The 16,667-nt window shown below is 35.2% G+C and overlaps 1 protein-coding gene across 3 annotated transcripts in view; it reads left to right on the top strand.

The window, feature by feature from the left end:
- Positions 1–16,667, top strand: part of FERRY3 (FERRY endosomal RAB5 effector complex subunit 3) — a 52,750-nt gene that overhangs the window by 18,035 nt on the left and 18,048 nt on the right. For all 3 annotated transcript variants that reach the window (XM_066257724.1, XM_066257723.1, XM_066257722.1), the window contains 4 exons: positions 5,682–5,788; positions 6,540–6,737; positions 7,981–8,109; positions 11,244–11,315. In XM_066257724.1, the coding sequence (XP_066113821.1) occupies positions 5,682–5,788; positions 6,540–6,737; positions 7,981–8,109; positions 11,244–11,315 (506 nt within the window). The remainder of the gene's footprint in view (positions 1–5,681; positions 5,789–6,539; positions 6,738–7,980; positions 8,110–11,243; positions 11,316–16,667) is intronic.

Below are 16,667 nucleotides of genomic sequence, written 5' to 3'. Positions count from 1 at the left end.
TATAGATTTACTTCAATTGTGTAAATATTGACCTCTGGCTGCTGCTCATTTTAAAAACCAAATATTCCCAGGAAAGAATATTTTTACTGTGACTTTGTTAGTTTGCTACTAGGGCAACAGAAATCTATTTTCAACACAACTGTGTATGTGCAGAAGTCCTATATGAGTTTGATAAAAGTTGTATTTTACTTTTTTTTGTTACAGAGACAGAGAGACAGAGAGGGGGACAGATAGGGACAGACAGACAGGAAGGGAGAGAGATGAGAAGCATCAATTCTTTGTTGCGGCACCTTAGTTGTTCATTGATTGCTTTCTTATGTGTGCCTTGACGGGGTGGGGGAGGAGCTACAGCAGACCCAGTGACCCCTTGCTCAAGCCAGCGACTTTGGGCTCAAGCTGGTGAGCCTTGCTCAAACCAGATGAGCCTGCGCTCAAGCCAGTGACCTCAGGGTTTCAAACCTGTGTCCTCTGCATCCCAGTCCAACGCTCTATCCACTGTGCCACCACCTGGTCAGGCGTATTTTACTTTTATTCATTTATTTTGACTTTTTTTTTTAAAGTAAAGTCTGTTGAAGGAGAAATTAAATAAATTAAAATTGACCTGTTTTAGGTTTACATTTTGATGATTTTTGTACACTTATATTAGTTCTGAAATCATCACAGCAATCAAGATAATAGCATTTCTTTTTTACACCTTTCTTTTCTTTTTGCACCTTTATAGTTAATATTTGTTCCTCTTGTCCATCTCCTGGCAATCTGATCTGATTTCTGTCCCTGTAGTTTTAATTATTCCAGAATGTCATGTAAATGGAATTAAACTGGATCTTCCATTCATAGCAGTTTGGGTCTTACTTCTTTCACTTAGTATAATGCTTTTGAGACTCATTCATGTTGTTCCATCTATAACTGGTTCTTTCCTGGTTTTTATATATATATAAAATAGGTACAACTATTTGCTATTTTACAGTGAATAATTTGCTTATATGTAATATGATATACATAATTTATATATATAAGTTTATAAAACTTCTAGAAGAAAGCACAGGATAAAATCTTTGTAGTCTTGTTTTAGGCAAAGCTATCTTAGCTAAGATATGAAACATTTAATAATTGATAAATTTTACTTAATTAAAATGAAGGACTTTGCTCCTCAAAAGATACTATTCAGAAAATGAAAGTTACAGAGTGAAAGAAAATATTTGTAAAACATTTATCTGATGATAAACTTATATCCAGAATATATAAAGAACTCTCACAACTCAATAATAAGAAAGAAACAAAGAGCTATGAATGGAAGATCACATATGAAAAAAGGTTCAATACTATTAACCATCAGGGAAATACAGAGTAAAACCACAATGATACCACTTTCAAATCCTGCTAGAATGGCTAAATATCAATGCCAAGTGTTCACAAGGAAGTGGAGCCTCTGGAACCCACATACATTGGTGGTGCAAATGAGAAAATAAAAAAAAATAGTCTAGTAGTTTCTTATAAAGTTAAACATACATTACCACGTGATCCGGCAATCTCTTTTCTAGGTATTTATATGAGTAATGAAAACATATGCATATACAAAGACCTGTGCATGAATGTTTACAACGGCTTTATTTGTAATTGTCAAAATCTAGAAATACCACAAATGTCCATTATGGAGTGAATGAATAAACAAAGAATAACAGAATACTAATGAGCAATAAAAAGGAAAGAACCAGTTATAGATGGAACAACATGAATGAGTCTCAAAAGCATTATACTAAGTGAAAGAAGTAAGACCCAAACTGCTATGAATGGAAGATCCAGTTTAATTCCATTTATATGACACTCTGGAATAATTAAAACTACAGGGACAGAAATCAGATCAGATTGCCAGGAGATGGACAAGAGGAACAAATATTAACTATAAAGGTGCAAAAAGAAAAGAAAGGTGTAAAAAAGAAATGCTATTATCTTGATTGCTGTGATGATTTCAGAACTAATATAAGTGTACAAAAATCATCAAAATGTAAACCTAAAACAGGTCAATTTTAATTTATTTAATTTCTCCTTCAACAGACTTTACTTTAACAGACTTTTCATTTTCCTTATAGTATCTTCATTTGGTTTTGATATCAGAGTAATGGTGGCATCATAATATGAGTTGTAGGTCTACTGATGAACCTGTCAAAGGAACTGATATCTGTTGTCCTTGACCTGATATCATGTTTTATTTCTAGTATTTTTGTTTTCTCTCCTTGTTGAAATTCCTCATCTGCCCTTGTGGGTTGTTTTACACTAGATCATTTAGCATTTTGTCTATAGTTATTTGAAAATCCCTTTATTTCAGTCCCAAAATCTGGGTCATCTCTGGTTTTGTTTATTACTTTATCTGTTTACAGTGGGTTTTTTGTTTGTTTGCTTGTCTTTCTCTCTCTCTCTCTCTCTCTCTCTCTGTCAATGCTGGATATTGTATGTGTTAGAAAAGAGGCTGAGGTAAGTCATATTTATGTCCACAAACAGACCATTAATATGAAGGTCACGTAAATCTAGTCAGCAGTTGAGATGAGTTTGGTTTTTGTTCCTTCAGTGCATCACAAGCTTCATTTTCTATAGCAGTAAGCTGCCACCACTTTGTGGTAAGAGTGAGGCTTTGGGTTTTAAAGGTTTTTCTCTTTCTGCTCCATGCTCAGCTTTTGGTAGTCTTAGCAGGCCTTGCCACAGATGAGGTCTCTCTGCTGTTGATTGACCCCCCAGCAGTAGACTGTTGTATTACTTGGTTCTAGGCTTATTATTGGGGTTCGAGACAGGTCTCTGTTGTCTTTGTTCAGCTTCAGTCTAGGGCGAGCCCTGTATATCTTGGGCCTTGGGCTTAGGGCTTTCTCAGCATTTCTACCTGTACCACTGAGGGGCACTCTTGTCTTCTGCCTGGCCTCCCGTGTTTTCTGGGAAGCACCTAGTGAAGGCCGATGGAAGAGTTTGCAAATGTATGCAGACTTCCTTGTGCTTGGGCACATAGCTATTCTAAATTAACATGCTAGCCTATACTTGACCTTTAAGAATTCGGTAAAAATTTAACTTATTTCCTCTTACCCATTTACATTCTAGCAACGCATTTCTCACATGCTCTGCCAGAAACAAAAGTTGTGTCCTGTCTTTCCATGGAGGGTGTGTCACTTTAGAATTCAATTTACTTGGTTGCATTCTTACCTCAAATTTTTTTTTTTAATAATTTTATTTTTTTTAATGGGGTGACATCAATAAATCAGGATACATATATTCAAAGATAACAAGTCCAGGGTATCTTGTCGTTCAATTATGTTGCATACCCACCACCCAAAGTCAGATTGTCCTCTGTCACCTTCTATCTTGTTTTCTTTGTGCCCCTCCCCACCCCCTATCCCTCTCCCATTCCCCCCTCCCCCCCGTAACCACCTCACTCTTATCAATGTCTCTTAGTTTCACTATTATGTCCCACCTACGTATGGAATAATACAGTTCCTGTTTTTTTCTGATTTACTTATTTCGCTTCGTATCATGTTATCAAGATCCCACCATTTTGCTGTAAATGTTCCGATGTCATCATTTCTTATGGCTGAGTAGTATTCCATAGTGTATATGTGCCACATCTTCTTTATCCAGTCATCTATTGATGGGCTTTTTGGTTGTTTCCATGTCCTGGCCACTGTGAACAATGCTGCAATAAACATGAGGCTGCATGTGTCTTTACGTATCAATGTTTCTGAGTTTTTGGGATATATACCCAGTAGAGGGATTGCTGGGTCATAAGGTAGTTCTATTTTCAGTTTTTTGAGGAACCACCATACTTTCTTCCATAATGGTTGTACTACTTTACATTCCCACCAACAGTGTATGAGGGTTCCTTTTTCTCCACAGCCTCTCCAACATTTGCTATTACCTGACTTGCTAATAACAGCTAATCGAACAGGTGTGAGGTGGTATCTCATTGCAGTTTTGATTTGCATTTCTCTAATAGCTAAAGAAGATGAGCATCTTTTCATATATCTGTTGGCCATTTGTATTTCTTCCTGGGAGAAGTGTCTATTCATATCCTCTTCCCATTTTTTTATTGGATTGTTTGTTTGTTTGTTGTTGAGTTTTATGAGTTCTTTGTATATTTTGGATATTAGGCCCTTATCTGAGCTGTTGTTTGAAAAAATCATTTCCCATTTAGTTGGCTTTCTGTTTATTTTGTTATCAGTTTCTCTTGCTGAGCAAAAACTTCTTAGTCTGATGTAGTCCCATTCATTAATTTTTGCCTTCACTTCTCTTGCCATTGGAGTCAAATTCATAAAATGCTCTTTAAAACCCAGGTCCATGAGTTGAGTACCTATGTCTTCTTCTATGTACTTAATTGTTTCAGGTCTTATGTTTAGATCTTTGATCCATTTTGAGTTAATTTTTGTACAGGGGGAGAGACTGTAGTCCAGTTTCATTCTTTTGCATGTGGCTTTCCAGTTTTCCCAGCACCATTTATTGAAGAGGCTTTCTTTTCTCCATTGTGTGTCTTCAAATTTTTGATGGGCTCCATGACTTTTTATATTAGAAGCCTTTTTCTTTTTAGGATGGGAACAGTATTCTCTTGTGGCTTTTTGCATCTTAAGATGAGATACTTTATTAATATAAATTTAGTTTGGGGTTTATATTTGCCCAGTACGAATGAAGTCAGTGAGACTAATGAGACTGCTTGGATTTATGCCAAAAATATAGTCAGGGGAATGGATGACGACTCCAGGCTGATGTCATCTTCAGCACTCCAGGAAATTTAAATTGAACAATTGTACAGTTATAGTGCCTCCATAGAAACCTTTTCAGGAAATACAAGAGCAGAGCAAACAAAATTCTTTAATGAGAGGAGAATGTTGGTGGGGGGAAAAAAACAGGAATGATAATAGAGAAATAGAGGATGTGAATACGTCAAAATGAACTTCATCTTTTTTTGTTATTCCTTATTTGATGTTTTAATTTTACTTCAATTACTTTGCCTATTTTCTTGTTTTGCCTACAGCTGATCCTAATAAGCAATATGTATTTTTTAAAATGTCATCTTAAAGTAATAAGTTAGTCATTTCTTTTAATCATTCTCTTAAGCCACTATGAAATATATATATATATATATGTATTTTTTAAGTGAGAGGAGGGAAGATAGACTCCTGCATGCACCCTAACCAGTATCCATCCAGCAACCCCCATCTGGGGTCAGTGCTCAAATCACCAAGCTGTCCTCGGCGTCCATGGCCCACGCTCGAACCAATTGAGCCATTGGCTGTGGGAGGCGTAGAGGGAGAGAAGGGGGGGGTGGAGAAGCAGATGGCCACTTCTCCTTTGTGCCCTGACAGGGAATCAAACCTGGGATGTACATACGCCAGGCCGGTGTGCTATCCACTGAGCCACTGGCCAGGGCCTAGAAATATTAAATGATAATATATGAATTGATACTATAGTTACTGAAAATGAATAATATGTATTACTTACTGTGAGGAAATAAAAGAACAAGTGAGAATTTTAAAACCTCTTGGTACTTATGACCTTACTTGTCATCATGAATTAAGGTTAAGTTTAGGAATAAATTAAGTACTACTACCAGCTGTTAGTTTTGTGTCATTTCATCAGAAATCTTTCTTTTCTTTAAGAAAAGTTCTTGATAAACATGCCCGAAAACTCAATAATTTTATTAATTTCAGTGAAGAGATTAAAGTTCAACCAAGTCAGTTCAGAGAAGCAGCAGAAGCAAATGGAAGGATTTATGAGGAACAGAGAAAGTTAGAAGAAAGTTTTACCATTCATCTAGGTAAGTGTATTAATTTTTATTTTTTATTTTTTTTGTATTTTTCTGAAGTTGGAAACTGGGAGACAGACAGACTCCCGCATGTGCCCAACCAGGATCTACCTGGTACCCCCACCAGGGGGCGATGCTCTGCCCATCTGGGGCATCGCTCTGCTGCAACCAGAGCCATTCTAGCGCCTGAGGCAGAGGCCACAGAGCCATCCTCAGCACCCGGGCCAACTTTGCTCCAATGGAGCCTTGGCTGCAGGAGGGGAAGAGAGAGACAGAGAGGAAGGAGAGGGGGAGGGGTGGAGAAGCAGATGGACACTTCTCCTGTGTGCCCTGGCCGGGAGTCAAACCCGGGACTCTTGCATGCCAGGCCAACGCTCAACCACTGAGCCAACCGGCCAGGGCCTGTATTAATTTTTTGTAGTTGTAATTTATTGTAACTTGTAAAACCATTTTAATGCTATAAGAAAAATTCCTAGCACATGAATAAAACACACCTGTTATTTTTAATTATAAAATATATACTGCTCCAAGAAAGCCTACAGATTGTTGGCTACAAGTTTTTTGTTTTAGCTTATATATTATTTTTTGCAAATAAAAAGATTAAGTATTAATTGTTAGTAAGATGGGAAATTGCAAGACCCATTTTTAATGATTTGTAGCACAGCTTTATCTAGATTCTTGTCATAGAGATTTGCATCCTCTTATACTGGATTATTGTAGCTAAGTGTCTGTCTGGGATCATTGTCGAAACCCCCCTCCCCAGGAGCTCAGTTGAAGACCATGCATAATTTGAGATTGCTGAGAGCAGACATGCTGGATTTCTGTAAGCACAAAAGGAATCATCGAAGTGGTGTGAAACTCCATCGACTGCAGACAGCGCTGTCACTTTACTCCACATCTCTCTGTGGCCTGGTTTTACTAGTAGATAATCGGATCAATTCATATAGTGGTATTAAAAGAGGTATGTTAACATTATACGTATTTATTTTGTTAAATTTCTTCTTTAAGTACTATTCTTACAAAGAAAGAAATTAAATTATGGAAACATTGAAATAAAATGGTAATTGCCCCAGTTGGAGTAGACTAAACAATAACACACCCAGTCACAGCTTCTTTAGATTTGTTTCATTATCAGCATGGTGTAGGGTACTTCAGAATTATTTAATTTTTCTTAAAATTCAGTTATTTTCTAAATAATACTCTTACAGGGCCCTTGTTTCAGGGTATAACAAAAAGAATAATCAAGATGTTAATGAAATTTTCAATTTAGAAACATCCTGGTTCAGAGAATTTTAATTCAACCATTTGTCCTTTTTTTTTTTTTTTTTTGGTGTGTGTATTTTTCTGAAGCTGGAAACGGGGAGAGACACTCAGACAGACTCCCGCATGTGCCCAACCGGGATCCACCCGGCACACCCACCAGAGGTGATGCTCTGCCCACCAGGGGGCGATGCTCTGCCCCTCGGGACATCGCTCTGCCGCGACCAGAGCCACTCTAGCGCCTGGGGCAGAGGCCAAGGAGCCATCCCCAACGCCCGGGCCATCTTTGCTCCAATGGAACCTTGGCTGCGGGAGGGGAAGAGAGAGACAGAGAGGAAGGAGGGGAGGTGGAGAAGCAAATGGGCGCTTCTCCTATGTGCCCTGGCCGGGAATCGAACCCGGGTCCCCCGCACGCCAGGCCGACGCTCTACCGCTGAGCCAACCGGCCAGGGCTGTCCTTTTTTGTTTTTTAAATAACCTATTTCTTAAATATCCTAGGCAAAATTCATACCTTTCATTATAGTACAACTCACTTTTTTGATTGTTTAAAATGTTTTAAATATATAAAGTGTTTTAAAATATATAACTTCTTAAAAGAAGCTTGAATAGAGTTTATTTGCTGTCATAAACATAAAGACTTTATATTTTTTAGCACTCTTTGGGATTGGATTATGATTAAAGTATTGTTTTATTTAAAGAAGGCTTGGAATTACATTCAAATTTCCTTGTCTATTCCTTGTTTACTCTTTTGAGTGATTAAGAAATTGTTTCTGAGCAAAACAAAATTGCTGTACCCTAACTTCATAAGACAGAATTGAAAGGACAAGTATAAGAAATCATACTTGTGAATTTTATATTGTTTCACCAGATCTCCTCGCCTGTAGGTAAATACTAAATAATTGACAGTTCTCTTTTAAAGTCTGTAAATGTTTTGTGTTCCTTAGATTTTGCCACAGTTTGCCAAGAATGCACTGACTTTCATTTTCCCCGAATTGAAGAGCAACTGGAAATTGTCCAGCAGGTGGTGCTTTATGCCAGAACCCAGCGCAGGAGTAAGTTGAAAGAATCACATGGTCAGTGAAACTCAAATTTTTTCAAATTTTACTTTCAGTATGTTATATCCCTACACACTTTAATAACATGTAGGCTATCATTGAAATACAGAAAATTCTATTGGTGGAGAGATGGCAGAAAGAAAATAAAAACAAAATTCAATATCTTTTTTTTAAAGATTTTATTTATTGATTTTACAGAGAGGAGTGTGGGGAGTGAGAAGTATAGTTGCTTCACTTTAGTTGTGCATTGCTTGCTTGATGTATGTGCCTTGATCAGGCAAGCCTAGGAACTTGAACCAGTGACCTCAGGGTTCCAGGCTGATGCTGTATCCACTGTACCACCACAGGCAAGGCCAAAAGTTAAAGTCTTTAGGAGCTTAGATTCTGTTCTTGATTCCCTCTCCCTTTTTTTGCATGATTTTGGCAAAATCCTTTGCAAAAACTGTTTTTAAATTTCAGTTCTAAAGTTATATGTGAAATAGGCACTTGGGAAGATTGCTGATATTTCAACCTAAGTTCTATATCTAAAATAGACAGAATTATCACTGTAGATGGCATTGAGGTCACAGATAAATAGTAGCACCAAATACACATTTTACATCTTTTATCCACTTAGATAGCACGAAGTCAATTACAAGAATTGTTTTCTGTTCTTTTAAAACATTACTATGTCCAGAACTATGTCCTGCTTTTTCTATTTCTGTCCACAATATAAGCATCCTTTTTAACTATTAGGAAATTTACTGGAAAATGATTTTAAAGCTATAGGAAAAGTATATAGTATCTGTCTTCAGTTTTCTATGTATACATAGAGAGACTTAAGGGAAGCAGGTAAAAGAAAAAACTCTGACTCAAATTACAGAGTAATTGTGCTTTCTTCACTGAATAATTTATCTTGAACATCATATCAATACATAAAGAGCATCTTCATACCTTTTTACAGGTGCCCAGTACTAATTCATTGCAGGCTATTTCATTAATCATTTTCTTATTGATGGGCACTTAATCTGCTCCAAAGTTTTTGCTATTTTAAGTAACTGCATGAATAACCATGCACATATATCACTATCTACAGAATAGATTCCTAATGAGAAATTCCTGAATTAAAAGACACTTACTTTTATAATTTGCTAACTAGCAATTGCTCTCCGTAACAGCTCTACCAGTTTAATATTCTCACTATAGGTAACTGTGGCTTTGCTGTGACAAGTGTGAGTTATATATGACAGAACCAGCCTGAATGCTAGGAAACCAGTATGGTAACATACCCTAACAGCAGACCATTTGGAAAATTTCAGTATGTCTTTTTGTTCATCTACCATCTTCTTCCTCTATCTCTTTGAAACTAGCATTGATATAATCAGTAACATTTTAATATTATTCTTAGTAGTGACTAAAACATGAAAATTGAGATCATGACAGGTGTGAGAGGAGGAGGATTCTAAGTATATTTGTGAGAGATAGAAAGTGTGCAGTAAATGACAGGAAGTTTTTAAACCACATACAGTTAAGGCAGTGTGTGTACATCATGGTGTTTATTTTGTTCTTGTTCAAGCAACTATTTTGTGGTTTAAGTGAGTCAGTAAAACAAGTAGGTTTATAAAAGACAACTCTCTTAGAGGAACCAGCATGTTGTTACAGAGAAGAAGTTTTTTGAAAATACTTTCTCTTTTTCTGTGCGCACCCACATATTTGTGCTACCCGTTTATATCCTGATGCACAAGGACCTGTGTATTCTAAGACATTCTATTGTCTTCTTTACTGTGTTTATTATATTGCATTTTTATAGCCTACAAAAACTATGTCTTTTTGTGTGCATTTTATATAAATTTTTAAAAATGAAAAAATAGTTATTTTCTTAGTATGGAAAGGGAAATGGACTGAACTGTTCTGTCTTATTTACTTAGTAGGGATTCTGTTTGTTCATACCCCATGTGAACAATATTAGAGTCCTTTATTATGGTTTTTTGTTTTCTATACTGTGATCAGACACTTATGCAAAGGGTATGAATTACATGGCTCTGTCTGAGAAACTGTTACATTAAATATGGGTTCTGGCCACATAGACTTCTCTTTGTGCCTTTCTGCTCTTCCTCTGTCTGATTATGAAATGTATGTGTTTACAAGGTACAATGCTATCAACCAATTCATCAAAGTAGTCCTTAGGTAAAAGCATTGTTATTTTTATTCAGAACTTTCTTAAAACCATAATATTCCCTTGGTATTTGCAGTTGACTCACTTGAAGTTCTGACTCTTTTGAAGTGCTTTTCTGATGCTGAAGACCATTCCAAATAGTTTTGTATTTATTTGGAAGAAGCATACAGCTTCTTAAAGAGAGCGATTTTGAATGCGAGTATTCATTCTGCATTTTTGAGTTCTGTTAGAGATCTTATAAAATTCATATGTATCTTCTATTAAAAATATATGTATGCATGTAAAATAATTAGTATTCAGCCGTAATAGTATGTGGTCAATTGTGATGTATCTTTTTTTTTTTTTTTTTTTTACCAACATTTATCCTTTTAAGTAATATTCCTTCTACAAAGAATAACTATTAACTATCTGAAAAAAGATTTGAAACCAAGTCTTACATATCTGTTTGAAAGAAATTATATATAATGCTTGGTAAGAAGTAACAAAGTGATTTCTGGTACTGCTAACCATTTGTAGTTCTGAACAAGTTATACCAAAAACAGTGACTCAGATTCTAAAAATAAAGATGGCCACATGACAGGTATTTAATAAAGTTATTTTATGTGTTGTTAACTTAATGCCTTGAACTTCCCAGATGAAAAATTAGGTATTGGCAAGTCTAATGTGGTTAAGACATAGGATTTGGAATCTGTGTATGTAGGTTTGGGACCTGATTCTACCATTTACCTGTGCATTCTTGGTTAAGTTAATTAACCTATTTAAGCCTCTGTTTCCTCATATGTAAATGAAGTAGTAAAAGTACTTACCTCATAAGGTTGTGGTTATAAGCATTTTGTAAATAAGAATTGAATGAGACTATTCATGTAAAGCCTGCATCAGAATGACTGGCACCTAGAGATTCTTAGTTAGTGTTTGCTGTTGTGACTGCTTGAGTAGTAGTAGTAATGTGTTTTCATATGTTGTGATGTTCTTTCACATTGCATTATCATATGAATAGATTCTGGAAACCGAAATGGAGGAAATGATAAGACTAAAAATGCTGACAGAAACTATTTAAATATTTTACCTGGTAAGTACTATTTTAAATTACAATTTTTCATATAATCATATTCATTGAAATCAGATTTGAAATATAAGTTCTTATGGTGAACTTATAAAAAATGTTTGTCAGTGTATCACTTTGAAACAAAATCATATCTATTAGATGTAATATATACTTTCACGGACATTCTGCGATTTGCTGACTTTTATACATCCATACAAAAAAAACTTGCTCAGGCAGTTGCATAAGTTTTATTGTTCTTTTCTATTTCAGGTTTTCTCTTTTATACATTATTTCTTAGTTTCTTAAATGAACCAAGAAATAATTTTACTCTGAAATATAAAACAAACAATGGTATGTAGAGTTGTAAGCAATTAAATTTGTAGAAAGAACATGGGTCATCTGATTTATAATCTTTATTTCCACTTCCCCATCAATTTTTTTACTTTCCATTACTTGATTTCCTTATTGTTCTTGTATATACAGTATATAAATTGGAAATTCAGTCTCTTGATCCTCCCCCAGAATGAATTCACACTGGTGATCCTTGATGGTGTTTGTATGACAGATCATAACAAAGTGAGTGTAAAATCTTTTAAACTAAATGGTAAATTGTTATTTCTTCATATTTCCTTCCCTAGATTTTCTACATGTAGGTCACATTCCATTTAATCTAAGCAAATAGCATAACTATGTCTGGTATTATCTTGTCAGCCCCAGTCAGTTAGCTTGTGGTCGTCAGCTTCCGAATTCCCTTCCGCCTTCAGATATCCTACCTTAGTAGATGATGTTAGCGGCCAGATTGCATCACCACATGCTGTTTCCTTCACTCTGTGGAACAGGAAACTGTCCTCCTCTCCATCTAAAAATACCTCATTGAGGAAGGATTCATTGTATTTCTCTTCATAGATCCATAATTTAAATCATCCATATTTTGTGGCTTAAAATGTGCCAATCTTATTATCTATTCTGGAAGTACTGATGTCTTTTTCTTTTTTTTTTTTTTTACTTTTTATTGCTATATTTATTTCCTTCCTTACTCCTTTTTGGAAAAAGCTTACAGGTTAGTATCTCACCGTCACCACTACATCAGGAAAATGTCATAAATCTGCATTAGAAAAGGACTATTAAACTATCCATGTTAGATATGCAGGTATCATCTGAATTTCCATTTAGTTAATGATGCCTACACAGCTAGAAGTAAATGAGAGAAAAAAGATCCAAATCACAAATGCTTTTAATTGTTTAAGTGACAAAGGAAAACAGTTTTATTTATATAATTTTTAACTAGTGGTTTATTTTATCACTATCTAGGTATTCACAGTTTGTATCATCTAATTCTCACAACTACTTTGTAAGGAAAGCAGTCAAGAACTGTTTCCCATTTCATACATGAAGTACAGAGGATCTATAACTTGAAGTGATTCACCCACGATCACTCAGCTAGTAAGTGCTAGAGACCAGATCTTTTTAATGCCTAATCTAGCTCTTTTTCTACTATGTTATATTACTGCCAGCTCCATGACCCCCATTGTACTAATGGGTAAAACGAGGCCAAGAGACAAGTCATCTAAAGTCAAATGAAGCAGTGCCAGTTTGGGGATTAGTCCTCTGCCTCACTACTGGCCCACAGCCCATATTCAATAGTACGACTTCCATCACCTAACCAGTCATTAAGAGTTTAGGAGGTACTGCACTTCATTGGGTGCAGGAGGATATTCTCTCAGAGAGAGTCAGCCATGTTTCTGCGAAGCTGTCTGTGTCTTTTATTGCCTTTCAGGAAATTGTAACCAAACTATTTTTCATCAGATAATTTTTTTTACTTTTTATTTGACTATTTCATTTTGATATTTATGTCACTGTCCTTTTTTAAATTTCTTGTTCTGCTTATTCAATTCTTTTCTTTTAAGTTAGAAAAAAAGAACTTTTCCTGGAGCCTGTCAGTGGCATCAATGAGTATAGATTATGTACATTGATAACTAGAAGTGTTTACACATTGTGCTAAATAAACTATATTAAGTACTTTTAATTATATGTTTATCAGTAAGTGTAAGTAAAATCCTAAGATAATGACTTTGAGGCCAAGGTGGTTACGTTGTATATCTATCATCCAAAGTCACCTTATATTTGTCCCTCTTTACACCCTTTCCCCAACCTGCTCCCTAATCCCCCTCTTCCTAGTAACCACTGAACTCTTATCTATGTCCATGAGTCTCAGAGTTGTAGCCCACCTATGTGTGAAATCATACAGTTCTCAGCTTTTTCTGATTTACTTATTTCACTTGGTATAATGTTCTCAAGGTCCATCCGTGTTGTCTTAAATGATATTATGTCATTATTTCTTATGTCTGAGTGGTATTACATTGAATATATGTCCCACATCTTCTTTATCCAATCCTCTATCGAGGGGCACATTGGTTGTTTCCATGTCTTGGCCACTGTGAACAATGCTTCAATGAACATGGGGGTGCATATGTCTTTATGTACTGATGTTTTTGAGTTTTGGGGTTAGATACCCAGTCGAGAGATTGCTGGGTCATATGGTCGTTCTATTCTTAATTTTTTGAGGAACCACCATACTTTCTTCTATAATGGTTGTACTAATTCACGTTCCCACCAACAGTGAATGAGGGTTCCTTTTTCTCCACAGCCTCTCCAACATTTGTTATTACCTGTCTTGTTGATAATAGCCAGTCTAACAGGTGTGAGGTAGTGTCTTGTAGTTTTGATTGGCATTTTTCAAATAGCTAGTGAAGATGAGCATTTTTTCATGCATCTGTTGGCCATTTGTATTTCTTCTTGGGAGAAGTGTCTGTTCAAGTCCTCTCCCCATTTTTTAATTGAATTGTTTGCTTGTTTGTTGCTGAGCTTTGTGAGTTCTTTATGGATTTTGGATATTAACCCCTTATCAGAGCTGTTGTTTGCAAATATCATCTCCTATTTAATTGGCTGGCTGTTTTGTTATCAGGTTCTCTTGCTGTGCAGAAGTTTTTTAGTTTGATATAGTCACATTCATTTATTTTGGCCTTTATTTCCCTTGCCTTTTGGGTCAAATTAATAAATTGTTTCTATGGCTAAGGTCATGAGTTTAGTACCTGTGTTTTCTTCTATAATTTATTGTTTCAGATGTTACATTTATGTCTTTGATCCATTTTGAATTCATTTTTTTGCAGGAGGACAAACTGTAGTCACGTGTCATTCTTTTGCATGTGGCTTTCCAATTTTTGCCAGCATCATTTATTGAAGAGGCTTTCTTTTCTCTATTGTGTGTTTTTGGCTCTTTTGTCGAAGATGATTTGCCCATACATATGTGGTTTTATTTCTGGGCTCTCGGTTCTGTTTTGATCATCAAGGCTCTGTAGCATAATTAGAAGTCAAGTATTGTAATACCTCCTTATTTGTTCTTTTTTCTCAGGATTGCTTTGGCTATTTATGGTTCCATACAAACCTGGTAATTTGTTGTTCCATTTCTTTTTTAAAAAATGACATTGGAATTTTGATGGGAATTGCACTAAATTTGCATATTGCTTTGGGTAATAATGGTCATTTTAACTATGTTCATCCTTCTTATCCATGAACATGTAATGTTTTTTATTTCAGTGTGTCTTTTTGAATTTCCTTTAATAATGCTTTGTAGTTTTCAATATATACATCCTTTACATTCTTTATTAAGTTTATTCCTAGGTATTTTATTTTTTTTTTGTTGCAACTGTAAAAGGGATTTTTATTTTAGTTCATTTTCCGAAGTTTCATTGTTGGTGTATATCAGTGGTAGTCAACCTGGTCCCTACCACCCACTATTGGGCATTCCAGCTTTCATGGTGGGCGGTAGTGGAGCAACCAAAGTATATATAAATAAAAAGATAGATTTAACTATAGTAAGTTATTTTATAAAGATTTATTCTGCCAAACTTAACAAAAATCTGACATTAAGTATTTGGTAAGTAATTATTATTATATGCTTTTACTTGCTGTAACTCTGCTTTATAAATTTTATAAAGTAAAGTTATTTCCCTACTTTGTAAATCACCATTACTGTGGAACCCGTGGGCGGTTAGAAAATTTTACTACTAACAGATACAAAAGTGGGCGGTAGGTATCAAAAGGTTGACTATCCCTGGTGTATATGAAAGGAATATGTTGAATTTGTATCCTGTGACCTTACTGTATTGGTTTATTGTTTTTAATAGTTTTTCAGTGGAGTCTTTAGTTTTCTATATATAGGATCATGTCATTTGCAAAAAATAAAACCTTTACTTCTTCTATTCTGATATGAATGCCTTTTATTTCTTTCTCTGGTCTGATTGCTCTGGCTAAAACTTCCAGCACTATGTTGAGTAGGAATGGAGAGAGTGGGCAGCCTTGTCTTGTTCCTGATTTTAGAGGAAAAGCTTTCAGTGTTTTATCATTTAGTATGATATTAGCTGATGGTTTGTCATTTACAACCTTTATTATGTTGAGATATTTTTCTTGTATACTCATTTTCTTGAGTGTTTTAAACATTAAGGGATATTGTATCTTATTGAATGCTTTCTCTGTATCTTTTGATAGGATCACATGATTTTGTTCTTTGTTTTGTTGATATGGTGTATAACATTAATTGATTTATATATGTTGAACCATCCTTGTGCTCCTGGGATGAAGCTCACTTGATCATGATGTCTTATTTTTCTAATGTGTTGTTGTATTTAATTTGCTAGTATTTTGTTTAGGATTTTTACATCTGTATTCATTAGAGATACTGACTGGTCTGTAGTTTTCTTTTTTTCATATTGTCCTTGCCAGGTTTTGGTATGAGGGTTATGTTGTCCTCCTAAAATGTATTCAAAACTATTGTTTCTTAAGTTTTTTGGAAGATTTGGAGAAGGATGAACCAAATCTTCTTTGAATGTTTGATAGAATTCACTAGTGTAGCCATCTGGTCCTGGACTTTTGTTATTGGGAAGGATTTTGATAGTTGTTTCTATTTCCTCCCTGCTTATGGCTCTATTTAGTCTTTTTCACTTCTTCATGACTCAGTGTGGGAAGATTGTATAGTTCTAGGAATTTATCCATTTCTTCTAGATTGTTGAATTTGGTGGCATATTGTTTTTCATAGTATTCTACAATGATCCTTTATATAGCTATGATATCTGTGGTAATTTCTCCTTATTCATTTCAGATTTTGTTTATCTGAGGCCTTTCTCTTTTTTCCTTAGTGAATCTTGCCAGGGGTTTGTCAATTTTATTGATTTAAAGAACCAGCTCTGTTGTATTAATTTTCTCTATAGTTTTTCTGTTTTGTATTTCATTTATATCTGCTCTAGTTTTTACTGTTTCCTTTCTTCTGCTGATTTTGGGTTGCCTTTGTTCTTTTCTTAGTTCTTTAAGATGTGATGT

This window comes from Saccopteryx bilineata, chromosome 2 (assembly GCF_036850765.1).
Source record: "Saccopteryx bilineata isolate mSacBil1 chromosome 2, mSacBil1_pri_phased_curated, whole genome shotgun sequence".
NCBI lineage: Eukaryota > Metazoa > Chordata > Mammalia > Chiroptera > Emballonuridae > Saccopteryx > Saccopteryx bilineata.
The sequence above is the reverse complement of the archived record's forward strand: the minus strand, read 5'-3'. Positions and strand labels throughout refer to the sequence as shown.